The sequence below is a fragment of the Macaca thibetana genome, chromosome 15 (assembly GCF_024542745.1).
Source record: "Macaca thibetana thibetana isolate TM-01 chromosome 15, ASM2454274v1, whole genome shotgun sequence".
Taxonomy (NCBI): domain Eukaryota; kingdom Metazoa; phylum Chordata; class Mammalia; order Primates; family Cercopithecidae; genus Macaca; species Macaca thibetana.
The window spans coordinates 11,545,388-11,560,823 of NC_065592.1; the positions used below are offsets into that span (position 1 = coordinate 11,545,388).

The following is a 15,436-nucleotide window of genomic DNA, read 5'->3' on the forward strand; positions in this document are numbered from 1 at the left end:
TTTACCTTATAAAAATACAGAAATATAGGCCGGGCGCGGTGGCTCAAGCCTGTAATCCCAGCACTTTGGGAGGCCGAGACGGGCGGATCACGGGGTCAGGAGATCGAGACCACCCTGGCTAACACGGTGAAACCCCGTCTCTACTAAAAAATACAAAAAACTAGCCAGGCAAGGTGGCAGGCGCCTGTAGTCCCAGCTACTCGGGAGGCTGAGGCAGGAGAATGGCGTAAACCCGGGAGGCGGAGCTTGCAGTGAGCTGAGATCCGGCCACTGCACTCCAGCCTGGGGGACAGAGCGAGACTCCATCTCAAAAAAAAAAAAAAAAAAATACAGAAATATAGAAACACATACATACAAGCTTTCATTGAAGCACTATCTACAATTTTTAAAAGCCCATTGATAGCGAATTGGTTATGCAATTTACACTACCACCTCAAACTCTGAAAGGAAGTCACTAAGCTCAGCCAATATTTAATGAGTGGGAAGTTACATTCTACCTTCTTGAGGTCTAATTTACACAGATTATTTGAAATTCTTCTGCATGAGAGATTTGCCGATTCTCTCGCATTTATTTCTATCAGTATAGACTTGTGAATATTTATTTTACACTTTGGGTTACAACTCAATACTGTTATTACATGCTGCTCAAGTTGTTCCAGCTTTGGCCTTCGAGAGTTCTTTCAGTTGGCTCCTGCATCCCTTTGACATAACCCCTGTATTGTTTTTGTTAGTTTGAGCACTTCCTTACCTTCTGGCAATACAATATGCAACAGGCTCATATTCTATATTTCTTGCCTTAGTCTTAAAATTAGTCATTTCTCCAAGGAACATTGGTTCCTTTTACCAAGTAACAGTATTAGAAACCAAGATTAGCACAAGACAGGTATGAAGTATGCTTGTTGCTACTGGGGTATCATCGTTTCTGGGTCCTCTCAGCTGGCGGAGTCAAGAAATGTGTGTGTGTGTGTGTGTGTGTGTGTGTGTGTGTGTACTAACCCATGCCCATACACATATCTATAAAGATTTCTATATGTAACCATCTACATCTGCATTAAGTTACACATGAGTTCATACTGATGTCTCCAACTGTAACCCATTACCACATGGATCGTTCTAGCCTCCTCACACTTAGCTTATCTGTAATTTCCCACTCCAATAATGAGATTGGTTCCCACCATCAGCCACTCATTTCCTTATACTCTCTTATATTCATCCATTTCTTATATAGTTTGATTCCAGTATACAAGGATAATGGTTTCAGAATTGTTACCCGTCCCCCTAGGAAAACAACTTTATCAAATAGAGTATGATGCTTATACGTAGTTCCTTTGTCTTTAGTCTTATAGGCTCCATTCTATTACCGATTTACTTAGGTCAACAATGTTTTCTCTCCCCCTCCTTAGTGAGGTTGTTCACACATTTATAATAGATTCTTTTGTTACATTCTGCTGTATCATTTTATAACATTATCTAGATTTATAACATTATAAGATTCCTCAAGTTGAATTTTAAAACTTTGTATATATTAAGGTTTCAGGGGGCTGGGCTAGGTGGCTCACACCTGTAATTCCAGCACTTTTGGGAGGCCGAGGCGGGTGGATCACGAAGTCAGGAGATCAAGACCACCCTGGCTAACACGGTAAAACTCCATTATCTACTAAAAGCACAAAAAAAAATTAGCCAGGCGTGGTTGGGGTTGCCTGTAATCCCAGCTACTCGGGAGGCTGAGGCAGGAGAATGGCATGAACCCGGGAGGTGGAACTTGCAGTGAGCTGAGATCGCACCACTGTACTCCAGACTGGGTGACAGAGCGAGACTCCGCCAAAAAAAAAAAAAAAAAAAAAAAAAAGTTTCCTCTTGGTGCTATAAAGTTCACAAATGCACTATGTCATGTATCCATCATGATAATATCATATAGTTTCACTGCCTTAAAAAAGCAAACAAACAAAAAAAAACCCAGGCTTCTCCTATTTAGCCCTCTCCCCTTTCCAAAGCCCTGACAAACACTGATTTGTTTATCATCATCTCTATAGCTTTACCTTTTCCAGAATGTCAAAAAAGGAAATATAAATGTAAAAGTATAATTATGTTGATAACTTGATTGATTTGTTGCTAGCAAGAACATCTTCTTTGCTCTGTAATAAACCAACAATAATGATTCAGGAGGAGGAAGAAAAGAGAAAAGGAATCCTCCATATGTAACCTTTCAAGACTGGCTTTTTTTACTTAGCAATATGCACTTAAGATTCATCCAAAACATAAAGATGAGAACAACAGACACTGGGGACTATGAGAGAAAGGAGAGAGAGGGGGCAAAGGCTCAGAAACTACCTATTGGGTACTATGCTCACTACCTGGGTGACAAGATCATTCATACCCCAAAACCTCAGCATCATGCAATACACTCATGTAACAAAGCTGCACATGTACCCCAAATGTAAAATAAAAGCTGAAAATTTTTTTTTTTTTTTTTTTAAATATTCGGGCTGGGCATGGTGGCTCACGCCTATAATCCCACACTTTGGGAGGCTGAGGCAGGCGGATCACCTGAGGTCAGGAGTCCCAGACCAGCCTGACCAACATGGAGAAACCCCATCTGTATTAAAAATACAAAATTAGCCGAGTATGGTGGCGTATGCCTATAATCCCAGCTACTCAGGAGGCTGGGGCAGGAGAATCGCTTGAACCCAGGAGGTGGAGGATGTGGTGAGCTGAGATCACGTCACTGCACTCCAGCCTGGGGAACAAGAGCTAAACTCTGTCTCAAAAAAAGAAAAAAAAAAAGTTCATCCATGTCTTTATGTGACTTGATAGCTCATTCTCTCTTTTTTGGATGAATACTATTCCATTGTATGGATTTACCATGGTTCATTATCCATTTACCTTACCTACTGAAGGATGGTATCTTGATTACTTCTGATTTTCAACAACTATGAATAAAGGTGCTATAAACATTTGTGTGCTGTTTTTTGTGTGTGGATATAAGTTTTCAGATCAGCTAGGTAAATACTTAGGAGTGCAGTTGCTGGACTGAGTGTCTCATTTTGCATTCCCACCAGCTATGAGTAAGAGTTTGTGTTGCTTCAGATCTTTGACGGCAACTGATGTTATCAGGGTTTTTTGCTTGTTTTATTTAGACATTCTAATAGGTATGTAGTGTTTTGTATTTCCCTAATGATAAATAATGTTGAGCATCTTGTCATATGTTTATTTGCCATCTGCATATCTTTGGTGAGGTTTCTTCGGATCTTTTGATCATTTTTTAATTGGGCTGTTTTCTTATTGTTGAGTTTCAAGAGTATATTTTGGATACAAGACCTTTATCAGATATGTGTTTTGCAAATATTTTCTCCCAATCTGTGTTAAGTCTTTTAATTCTCTTTACCATGTGTTTTGCAGAGTGAAAAAATTTAATTTTCATAAAGTCCCAACTTTCTTTTTCTTTCATGAACTGTGCTTTTGGTGTTTTATCTGATAACTCATTAATAAATCCAAGGTCGTGCAGGTTTTCTTCTATGTTTTCTCCTAAAAGTTTTACAGTTTTGTCTTTTACATTTAGGCCTATGATCCATTTTCAATTAATTTTTAGGAAAGGTCTAAGGTCTGTGTCTAGGTTCATTTTTTTTTTTTACATATACACACAAATATTTAAATTCTTCCAGCACCACTTGTCCTTTCTCCAAGATCAGCTGACCATATTTCTGTAGGTCTATTTATTGGCTCCATCGACCTATGTACGGGGTCAATTCTGTCACCAATACCATGCTGTCTTGATAACTGTAGCTTTACAGTAAGTGCTGAAATCAGGTAGAGTGAGTCCTCCAATTTTGTTCTTTTTCAGTATTGTGCCGATATTTGATATTTGTAAAACAGCTTTCTAGGACTTTGATTGGGACTGCACTGAATCTATTGATAAAGTTGGGAAGAACTGACATCTTAACACTATTGAGTCTTCCAATCCATGAAGATGGAATATTTCTCTATTTATTTAGCTCTAGTTTGATTTCTTTAATCAGTTTTTGAGGTTTCCACATTAACAGAACCTGTACATATTTTGTTAGAGGTATACCTGTTTTTTGTGTGTGTTTTTGTTGTTGTTGTTGTTGCTGTTTTGGTGATATTGTAAATGGTATCGTTTGTTAACTTCAAATTGCAGTTCCTCATTGCTGGTCTAGATGAAATCAACTGACTTTTGCATACTGGCCTGTGTCTTGCAACTCTGCTTACTCACTTCTTAGTTCAAGGAGTATTTTTGGAGATTTATTTGGAATTTTCTACCTAGATAATCATGTCACCTATGTATAAAGGTCGTTTTACTTCTTCCTTTCCAATCTGTATACATTTTATTTATTTATTTTCTTGTCTTACTGCACTAGCCAGGACTTGCAGTAAGACGTTGCACAGAATGGGTAAGAGAGCACATCCTTGCCTTGTTCCCAATCTTAGGGGGAAAGTATTCAGTGTCTTACCATTATGCGTGATGTTGGCTGAAGGACTTTTGTAGATGTTCTTTATCAAGTTGAAGAAGTTCTGTTCTATTCCTAATTGGCTGAGTTTTTGTTTTGTTTTTTTTTAATTATGAATGAGTACTGGACTTTGTCAGATGCTTTTTCAGGTCAAATGATATAATAATACGATTTTTCTACCCTAGCCTATTTTACAGTGGGCTACATTAATTGATTTCCAATTGCTGAAGGAGCCAAACATACCTGGAGTATATCCCCAGTGGGTCATGATGCTAATAAATCTTTAATACACATAAGCTATTATTAACACAATTATTGTTATAGTGGTATAGATAGCACTGGCATTTAGTTACTGAGGACTATGATATCTGGGAAATGCCACAGTGGAATTATAAAAGAAACAGAATAGCTATGGACACAACTTTATTCAGTTAACCAACCATGAATAAAATAATCAAAGAATAAAACAAAGAAAAACAACAAGAAAAATCCAAGTTTAAGAATACTATTATTTCTTAAGAAAAATCTACTTTTGCCACAAATTTCTCATAAGCCCATTCACAGTTTTCTTAGAAACCAAGAGTTTGAAAGAATCTCAGAGGTCCCACCTATTCCCTGCCCTGACAGCTGGATGGGCTGTAAAGCTGTAAAGCTTTACAGTAGTAAAGCCCTTGTCTGGTCTCTGCCTGAGCCTTCATGGTTAAGAAACTTCCTTATATTAGGAGAAGGCCAACTGCCTCCCCATTTCCATCCCTTGGGCCCTGAACTTATTGACCAGGCCCCATAAATTATGTGTAATCCCGCTTCCCCATTAAGAACTCCTCAATTGCTTGAAAACCTTGATGTCATTCTCCCTGAGTCTTCTCACTCACAGATCCTCCACTTATCCCCATATAACATGTTTTCTTTCCCCTACTCTTCTAGTCGCTGTAATACTTACGCCACTCCTGTGTGATAATTCCCACCCTCACCCCTCATGTGAGGCACCCAGAACCAGACTTAACTGTCCAAGAGTGACCTGGATAAAGCTGAGAAAAGCAAGATTACTATACACATATTAGAATGCCTAAAACACAAAATAGCTGACAATATCAATTGCTGGCAAGGATTGAAGCCACACACTCATTCATTGCTGGTGAGAATACAAAATGGGACAGACACAACCTAGCTTGTGCTCCTAGGCATATACCCAGCTGATTTGAAAACCTGGCCAGGTGCAGTGGCTCACGCCTGGAATCCCAGTACTTTGGGAGGCCGAGGTGGGCAGATCACGAGGTCAGGAGTTCGACACCAACCTGGTGAACATGATGAAACCCCATCTCTACTAAAAATACAAAAATTAGCTGGGTGTGGTGGCATGCACCTGTAATCCTAGCTATTTCAGAAGCTGAGGTAGGAGAATTGCTTAAATCCGGGAGGCGGAGGTTGCAGTGATCCGAGATCACACCACTGCACTCCAGCCTGGGCGACAGAGCAAGACTCTGCCTCGGGGAAAAAAAAGAAAGAAAGAAAACTTTAGTACACACACACACACACACACACACACACACAAATGTTTGTAGCAGCTTTATTCATAGTTGTCAAAACTGGAAGTAACTAAGTAACCGAGATGTCCTTCAGTAGGTGAATGGATGAACAAACCATGCATACAATGGAATACACACATACAAAAGAGCTGTCAAGACATATAAAGTAAATTCATCCATGTTAACTACATATCGCTAAGTGAAAAACGTCCGTGTGAAAAGGCTACACGTTTATGATTCCATGGTAGAGATGGTAAACAGATCAGGATCTGGATTGCTATCTTCCTCTCCATACCAATCCTGCCCCCTTCTTCCTTGGGCAACTTCAACATCACTGCAAATGACCCTGGCCTCGGATCCCTTGAGCACTTCAACTTTAGCAACTAGACCTCCCTACCACCTGAGTCGCCTCCTTCTTCTTGACTTCCCAGATCTGCTCTACGTCAGAAAACTTCAGTTCCGTCTGGGGCCACAAGCTTTAAATATTCTAGTCCTTACTCTCTCCTTGACCCCCACTGCGTCAGACCTTTCCTCTCACCATGTACGGGATTCCCTGGCAGCCCTTTTCCTTGGAATCCTTTTCCTCTTAAGCAGAACAATCCCCTATCATTTGTCACTTCAGCCTTTTTTCTTTTGAGACAAGAGCGTCACTGTGTCGTCCAGGCTGGAGTGCAGTGGTACAATCTCGGCTCACTGCAACCTCCGCAAGTGATTCTCCTGCCTCAGCCTCCCAAGTAGCTTGGACTGCAGGTGTGCACCACCACGCCCAGCTAATATTTGTATTTTTAGTAGAGATGGGGTTTCGCCATGTAGGCCAGGTTGGTCTTGAACTTCTGACCTCAGACGATCCACCACCTGCCTTGGCCTCCCAAAGTGCTGGGATTCCAGGTGTGAGCCACCACGCCTGGCCTACTTCAGCCTTTTCTTTGCCACTAGCTAAACTTCCCTTGCATCTTGATCCTTCCAAAAAATCTGCTTTGCCAACCCCTAAGGGGATGGGTCTAACCATCTGCTCTTCCGTGCACCTACTCCTAGGCTGAGAAGTGCAACCAGAGAAAACCATCTACTATCCACATGCACTGGGGCCACTTAAAAAACTACAATGTCTATTTCATCCGGGCCACCATCACTGCCCGAGTCTTGCTGTATTTCCAGCGCCAACTCTCTCTCCTTTCCTGTGAAGCAGCTTTTTTCAAGTTTTCCCCAAACTCATCAATCTTCTCACCCCACTCCTTCCCCCTTTCCCTCCCATTTCACTGATGAAGAAACGCCATCACTCTCCTTGTACTGCACCAACAAATGGGTCTACATCTGCCCCTTTCCTTTCTGCTCACTCAGCTCTTACACTGAAAAGGCACCCAGGTCTTGGCTTCTTCCACCTTTTCTGAGACTCTCTTTCCTCATCTTTAACTTTTCCAGGTCCACTGGCTCCTTCACATCCCTAAGGTTCTGCTCACTTCAAATAACAAAAAAAAAACATGCAACCACCTCCCAGGACTTCTTTGACTCCACTCTCCAGCCACTCCCTTCTCAACTCCCCTTGGAGCCAGTGTTGTAAGAAACACTTACACCTGCTCTCTTCGTTGCCTCACATCTACCACTCAACCTGCTACATCCCTGCAAAACTGCCCTTGCTGCTAAATTCAAAGGACTCTTTTTTAGCCCTGTCTTGGATGACTCATTCTGTAGCATTCCCTCATTTTTTTTTTTTTTTTTTTTTTTTTTTTGAGACGGAGTCTCGCTCTGTCACCCAGGCTGGAGTGCAGTGGCCGGATCTCAGCTCACTGCAAGCTCCGCCTCCCGGGTTCACGCCATTCTCCTGCCTCAGCCTCCCGAGTAGCTGGGACTACAGGCGCCTGCCACCTCGCCCGGCTAAGTTTTTGTATTTTTAGTAGAGACGGGGTTTCACTGTGTTAGCCAGGATGGTCTCGATCTCCTGACCTCGTGATCCGCCCGTCTCGGCCTCCCAAAGTGCTGGGATTACAGGCTTGAGCCACCGCGCCCGGCCACATTCCCTCATTTCTGAAACACTGATTTCCAGACACTGCCCTTTCCATATCACCAAGTGTTCTGCTCCCAGGATGCTCTCTCTCTGCCTTCTGTGTGGCCTCCTCTCCTCCGCCCATCCCTTAAATGTCAGCAATCCTCAGGTACTCACTTGGGCCTCTGTTTCTCCTTGGATGATTTCACTGACCCAGGGCCTTCAAATGCAGATGACTCCAACATTTGCATCTCCAGGTTGGACCTTTCCCCGACTTCCAGACTCAAATATCCAATGACCTCCTGCATGCTTCATTCCACATGTCCAAACCTAACTCATCTCTAACTCTCAAAACTGCTCCTCCTTTGTGTTCATTGTCTCAAGGATGGGACTGCCCAAATACCCAAAGAGGACCCTCTTTTACTCTTCTCTGTCATTTCCCTCCATATCCAATCAATCACCAATAGCTGTCGTTTTGTCTTCTAATATTTTCTTGTGCCCAGCCAGTTTACATCTCCAATCCCTCACACAGATTGAAGGAACAGACCCCACTCTGGCCTCCCTTGCTCCTGCACATGCCTCTCCTCTGGTTTCCCCATCCTAGCATGGACTCCCCTGGACTGGAATCGCCTCCATCATGTTTGCCTCCTACACTCAACTATGAGCTGACAATGGCAAGGGTGACAACTTGTTTATTGTTGACCCCCTGAACCAGCACAGAGCCTAGTACATATCCAGTCAATGACTACTGAATAAGCAAATGAATATAACTAGAGTAATGAGAGTCACATAAAAGGGAACATTACACAATGAGGAAAGAATAACTGTTTAGAGATAGCATTTGGAAGACAGGAGAAAGGTAACATTGTCTCCCAGTCCTGTGGTAAATTAGGTTTGGCAAAGCAGAAGGTTCTATTAGAAAAGTGTTCAGAAAAAAACCAGAAGGCCCCTTAAGCAGATGAATTCACCAGCTATGTAAATTTGAGCAAGTTGTTTCACTTTGCAGAGCCTCTGTTTCTTTATCCATGAAATAACTGTAAAATAGCATGTATGATAGCACGGGTAAAATGCTTAGCATAGTATCCGACTCAATAAGTTCAGCATAAGTGCTCAATACATGTTTTAAAAATAGTGAGTAGGCTCGTGAGCCTGGGAGTTCAGAGGGCAGACAGGACTTGAGAGTGACAAGGTATCAACAGAATGGACTGGGGAGAAAGCTCAGAGCAGACTGGAAGAGTACAAGAGAAAAGAAGGTCTATGATAACTAACTGTCTTCCTTTCTGGCCCTCATTCTTAGCTTCTTCCTTCCAGAACTCCCTGATTTTCCTTGAGGAAATACCCCTTCTCCATTCTCAGTCCATGTGGTCTAGGCCTACCACCTCTCCTCCATAGGAAGGCCTGTTTCCAAGACCTGGCCAATCAGACCTTCATGTCTTCCTGGTCAGAGTGATTAGATCATAACAAACAAGATGGGTCACAAGCCAGGGCAATCTGAGCCACTGAGTCTCAATTCCAGGGCATCAGATAGAGCTACTGAAAAAGCAGCAGGTCTTTTCTCCTGAGGTTGCCCTTGGAATATGATACAAGCCTGGAATTGTTGCTAGCCATCCTGCAACCACAGGGGGAAGCTACCTGAGGTGGAACCAGCTCAGAGGAAAGCAGAACCTGGAGGTGGAGAGAGCAAGACCGAGTTCAGACAGTACTGTCCCCGCTGCCTAGATTCAGCAATATTTGAAGTATCTCCCTAGACTTAGTTATTATATATAAGCCATGAAGCTCTCTTTTGTGCTTACCTGAGTTTGAGCTGGGGTTTCAGTCATTAGGAACTATAAAATGTATCCATGAGAAAAGTTGGGAACATTTGGCCCTGTCCAATCTCCATGAATATAAAAAGGTCCTGAGACCCAAAGAGAGGAGGGGCCTTAAAGCAAGTTAGCAGCACAGCCTAGACTAGAACCACGTTTCTCCCAATTCCCTCTTCACCTTTTCCAAAAATTTCAGCATCTTTGTGATACAAGCCCAACCTTGCACTTAGGCCCAAGCCTGCTGGTTTGGTCTTAACCTTCCTTTCAGCTCATAGCTCCCACTACTCTGCCCCTTTGTTTAACCTTACGTGGAATGTTTACTAAGTGTCAAGTACTGGGCTAACCCATTTATATTCATGATTCTTGTTTAGTCTTCAAAAACCACTTGAAATGATTCTTCCTGTTTTATAAATGAGGCCTATGAGGCTGAGAGAGGCCAAAAGCCAACCCAAGATCATACGGCTACTGAGTTGTCGCGATAAGACTCACACCCAGGCCTGCTGGATTCCCTGAGACACAGATTCTCAGCCTATTGTCCACAGACCCATAAATGTACACACATAAACTTCAGGAAGGCAGTGAACACCCTAAAATTAAATGCAAATTTGTATATCTGTGCAGTTTTCTGAGGCAACATTCATATGTGATACTGTCAGATTCTCAAAAGAACCCAAGACCCAAAAAAGATTGAGAACTTCTGTGCTACACGGTGTATTCCTTGGGGCTGTGACATAGGCCTGGCTCATAAAAGACCTTTAGTGAACTTGGCCAAACTCTTCCATCTCCACCATTCTATGAGCAAATCCCAAAGGACTCAGATCCCATGGAGAAGCAGGCAAGCACTAGCCACCGGGTTTCTGTTTGGCCACAAGAAGCCTCAAATCCCCTGGCAACCTCCTCCCAATCAGCTGATCTTAATATTTCTCTTTTCTTCTCCCAAAGCAGTTGGATGCTTACTACGTGCCAGACATTGTGCTAAAGCTCTTCATATTCCATTTATTCTTCATAACAACTGTGCAAGGAGAGCACTACTATTATTCTCAGTTACAGAAAAGAAAGCTGGGGCTCAGACAGGTAAGTGACCTGCTTTCTTTTATTTGGAGTCTAATGAGTCTTGTTCTTACACATAAAAGCTCTGCAAGGAAGGGACGCCAACAAGTTCATCCCAAAGAAGGCAGCCCCAGTGGCTGACCAGGCCTGGCCTCTGGCCAGTTTTCAAACCAGAGCTACCAGGGCTATGTCCAGGAGCTGCTGGCTCTCTGACTGGCTGATGGGCCAGCAGGAAGACCATTTCCCAGAGCATTGTTTGAAAAAAAATGTGACTTTGCTTCTGGCTCATTTCATCACTTGGTCTGAGCTGGACACAACACAATTGTTCACAGAACAAGCTACACCGCCTTTGCCAAGTTGACCTGGCATCCGCGTGCAAAGCAGATTACATCAGAGCCCCCAGCTGCCCCTCCTCTGGGAGCTCTGTGGCTGGTCAGAGGTAGGGACTGAGTTGGCTCCCAGTCAAATAGTTTTAAGGAAACTATGAATCCCCTGACAAAATTCTCACATTTTTTTTTTTTTTTTTAAGACTGAGCTCAGTTGAAAAGAGACGATTTTTCAAAACAAAGAAAAAAGAAGCATAAGACTTTGGAAATTCTCTTTTCAAAACAAACAGTGTGCAGCTCCTACTCCAGATACACCTAGGTCTTTCTTGGTTCCTACTATATCTCATCAAATAATAATAATGCTAATTCCAGCCTCAATCTTCAAACTACAAGCTGGTGCCTCTCTGAGGATCCCGCTGGCCTTGCGGTGGAAGGTCAAGGGTGGAGAAGCCTGGAGAGGATTGAGCAACAGTGATGCACAAGATCAAGCATTTCCGAGAGAGAAGGCCCAGCTGGAGAGAGGGCCCAAAGGGAATCCAGGCCCCATCACCCAGAGGGCCAGTCATACATACTAGCAACCTCTAGGCCACTGGCCTCATTTGAAACCAGAAAAATAAGAAGGAAGGAAATCTGTCAACAGTACAATTTGGGGCTTTGGTTTGTGTGCCTTCTCCTGAGGATCATGCAGGTCTGGCTGAGAAATAAGACACCCTACCTCCCTCAGTTGATCCAAGTCTCCAATCATCATTCCAGATCTTCATCCCTGGAGCACAGGTTCTGGTCGGACCAAGTCAGTTTAAAGTAGCGCAGGGCCAGGGATCAGGCCATCAGGAATTCAAGAAAACTCAATTTAAAAGTACTTCCTGAGCACCTCATATATTCGTTCCATACATAGTTAATGAGGGTCTATGATAGACCTGACGTTGGGCAAGGTGGTGGGTAATGAACAAGACAGACATGCTCATGGGGCTCCCAGGCCGGCAAGGAAGGTGGAGACTACAGAGTGATACAACATGAGGACAAACTAATAAAGGACCACACGGAGTATAGGGTACAACGTGGGGATGTGTGACCTCATACGGTCTGGGGATTCAGGGAAGACTCTCCAAAGAAATGATATTCAGGCTGACATCTGATTGGAAGCTGAACAGGGAGGAAGGAAGCTGAACAGGGAGGAAGGATTCTGCGCTGTGAAGACTGCACACAGGGGTCTGACAGGACAGAGATAAGATATATCAGGTAAGAAAAGAAAGGCCAGGAGGATGGAAAAGAGATGAGGCTGAAGGGGTGGACGGAAACGAGATCCACCATGCCAAACCCTGCAAAGCATATTAAGGTACTTGAACCTTAGCTTAACTGAAACTGGAAGTCACTGAAGTGATTTAAGCATAGGAAAGGTATGTTCAGTTCCACCTGCTCTGTGCAAACAGACTACAATGGCACAAAACTGGATAAAGGTAGGGGACTCAGGAAGAGAAGGTGGATCTGGGGCCAGGTGCCTGGAAGACAGCCTTGGGGGGATTCGCAGCCTATGGGGGACAGTAGCAGATTACTCTCTGGATAGGCACATGCAAGGGGTGTTGCTTACCTGGTTAAACCTCCGGGTAAAGGCCACAACGTTAGGGGCAAGACTGTGTTTCTCCTTCTTACTCCATCCACAGCTGGCTAGTTCCTAGGAAGCACAGAATGAATTTCAACAGTGATTCTAGTTGGGATGCAAAAACACCAGGGGCATCAAATGGGAACATGAGCATGCATGAAGGTGGGAAGGAGCTGACACCTTGGCTGTTCCCATCTTCACCAGGAGGGAAAGGAGGGCTGGGTTTGTAGGTGACGGTGCATCCTGGGACTACCAGAAGTGAGGATAAGTGGAATACTTTTCTCCACAACTCTGGCCATGTTTCCTAGGATTTCTGTGCCAAAAGAAATCCATTGCCACTCTGCCAGCTTCTCTAAGACCAGAAGTCCTTCTTACAATGCAAATTGTCTGAGGGGGCACAGAAATGTTTTAACCAGCAGAACTCAACCCCGCATAGTTGTGATGCCAGGGCTTCATTAAAATATCTCAGATTTCACTGGCCACATGACATCATACATTCCTGGTGTGAGGAAAGTCCCAGTCCAAGCCCACTGCAATCAAAGAAGCTTCTGGTATGACCTCAGATTCTGTCCTGTAGTTGGCCCCTCCAATCCCTCATATAACCAAAAGCATGCAGAAGGAAAGGTCCCCTTTAATATCTTGTTCGGGGGCCTTGTCTCTTTTTTTCTGCTAGGTTTAGCATTATAATTTGAAGAATTGAATTATCTAGATTTTATTTATCAGTAAGTCTGGCTCTTAGCCAAGGGATGAAAGCTGGACACAATAGGAGCAATCTAATGGGATTACTTGGTGCTACAAAAAAAGGACCAAGGAGAAGCCATCATCCAAACGCCCAGCATTCTCAGTGTGTGCCTTGTGGAGCCCTGACAGAGATTGGAGGAAAGGTAGCAAAGGCTGCAGATTCTGAAGTTCTCCACCTATAAGTTACAAGACCGCCTTTTAAATCCTACCAGGCCTCAGTATTACTAATAGCACTGGTTTTTTGCCATTTACCTAGAGTTTTTGTAAGATCTTTAGTGAGAGGCAGCTGCCCAGCAGCTGCAATAGGTATAGATCAGGGGTCTCCTAGGAAAGCAGGGAGGGGACCAGTAGGAACAGCCCAGGACAAAACTGGCTGCCAGCAGTCACTTCTGAAGGTCCACGCCTGTCAAACACACCTTAGGACCTGACAATCAGCCATAGAAAGGGGCTTGGTGGGAGCCTGGCTAAAGGTAACAGCAGCTCCTAGTAACAAGATGAATGCCCTGGACATGGGAACACAGAGGAACCAGCCAGGGGCCGAGACGCCTCCTCCTGGTGCCTCACTTCTGTCCTTAAGGTCACCCACACAAGAGAACACAAATAACCTGGAGCCTGCCATGTCCTTCACACCCTCACAACTTAGACTCAAGTTAATAGCAATGACAACAGAATTCACTGGTGCTACCATTTAGCAAGAATTCCCCACACAGCAGGCGCTGGACAGGGCACCTCACCTATGTCATCTCATGTAATTCTCGCCACACCCATTTTAATAAAGAGGTTTCTTTCTCTTGGATGAATATTGTGACTCTACTTCTTTTCAAAAGCAGAGATGAATCTCTTTAAGTTGTAGAAGTTCCAGCTGTTTACTATGATTCTCCTAGTTCTGACGACATATATTCGCACTTGGTTTCTTTTTCTAATTTTTATTTTTGTAGAGATGGGGGTCTCACTGTGTTGCCCAGGCTGGTCTCAAATTCCTGGCCTTAAGCGATCCTCTTGCTTCGGCCTCCAAAAGGGCTGGGATTACGGGCATGAGCCACTGCACCCGGCCTATGTTCGGTTTCAAATGTATGTTTGACCTACCTCAGTTACATGTACTATCTCCCTCTCTTTAAAACACATATTGAATCACTTTGCAAATATATGTTATTATTGCCCTTTTAAAGTTTGTTTGTGAAGACAAAGGCCTTTCTCCCCAGTGGATCACAAAGCCAGTCCTGGAAAAGTATAGGTTTTATAATAAAATATAAAACCTTACTCATAAAACTGATGTTTCAGGACTGAGGCATGGTTGTTGCCCAATTTCTAGCTGATAACTGCTCCCTTTGTATTTTTCCTAAATTTTTGAATAAATAGCAGAAGTCGTGTGTGTGTGTTTGCACGCACGCATGCACGCAAGCATGTGCATGCATGAATTTAATTCAGACTCTGTGGTCTTATTTCCACACTGTAATAACTTCAGACAACACCCGGAAAGGGAGAAGAGTGGATCCCAGGGTCAGATACTGGCTGGCCATACACCAGCTGCACGATGCTTATCTTCTCAGAACTTCTAGTTTCTCATCTTAAAGTGGGAATGATACTATACTTATCTGTGAAGCTCACTATAACAATTAAATGAGATTAAGACATGCAAAGCACCTAGCATGTGACAGGTACTTGATAAAGGTCACCTGCCTTCCTCTTCCCAGGGAGGTTAAGCAACCTCCCTGCTGTTAAGCAACAAGGCGGTATTCAGACTCAGCTTGAATGCCAAACGTCTTCTTTTTCCCACACCGTACTCTCTTTACTGTCTTGAATTATTAACAAAATCTATTATTATTTCTCTTTCATTTTGCTGATATTATGCAGGCAAGAATCAAAGTTGGTACTTAATACATCTTCTCTAAATTTACTTGGTTTGAACATTTCTAAGACCCTAATTCAAAAACTCTTTGT

General features: G+C 43.4%; 2 protein-coding genes across 19 annotated transcripts in view; both read right to left on the minus strand.

Annotated features, from left to right (window-relative positions):
* GARNL3 (GTPase activating Rap/RanGAP domain like 3) overlaps window positions 1-15,436 on the minus strand; it is a 598,754-nt gene that overhangs the window by 354,324 nt on the left and 228,994 nt on the right. The window lies entirely within an intron of this gene.
* Window positions 1-15,436, minus strand: part of RALGPS1 (Ral GEF with PH domain and SH3 binding motif 1) — a 309,219-nt gene that overhangs the window by 180,747 nt on the left and 113,036 nt on the right. For all 18 annotated transcript variants that reach the window (XR_007719610.1, XM_050760039.1, XM_050760032.1 and 15 more), the window contains one exon: window positions 12,743-12,826. Coding sequence is in view for 17 of the 18 variants with exons in the window: in XM_050760039.1 (XP_050615996.1) it covers window positions 12,743-12,826 (84 nt within the window). In the remaining variant the exon portion in view is untranslated. The remainder of the gene's footprint in view (window positions 1-12,742; window positions 12,827-15,436) is intronic.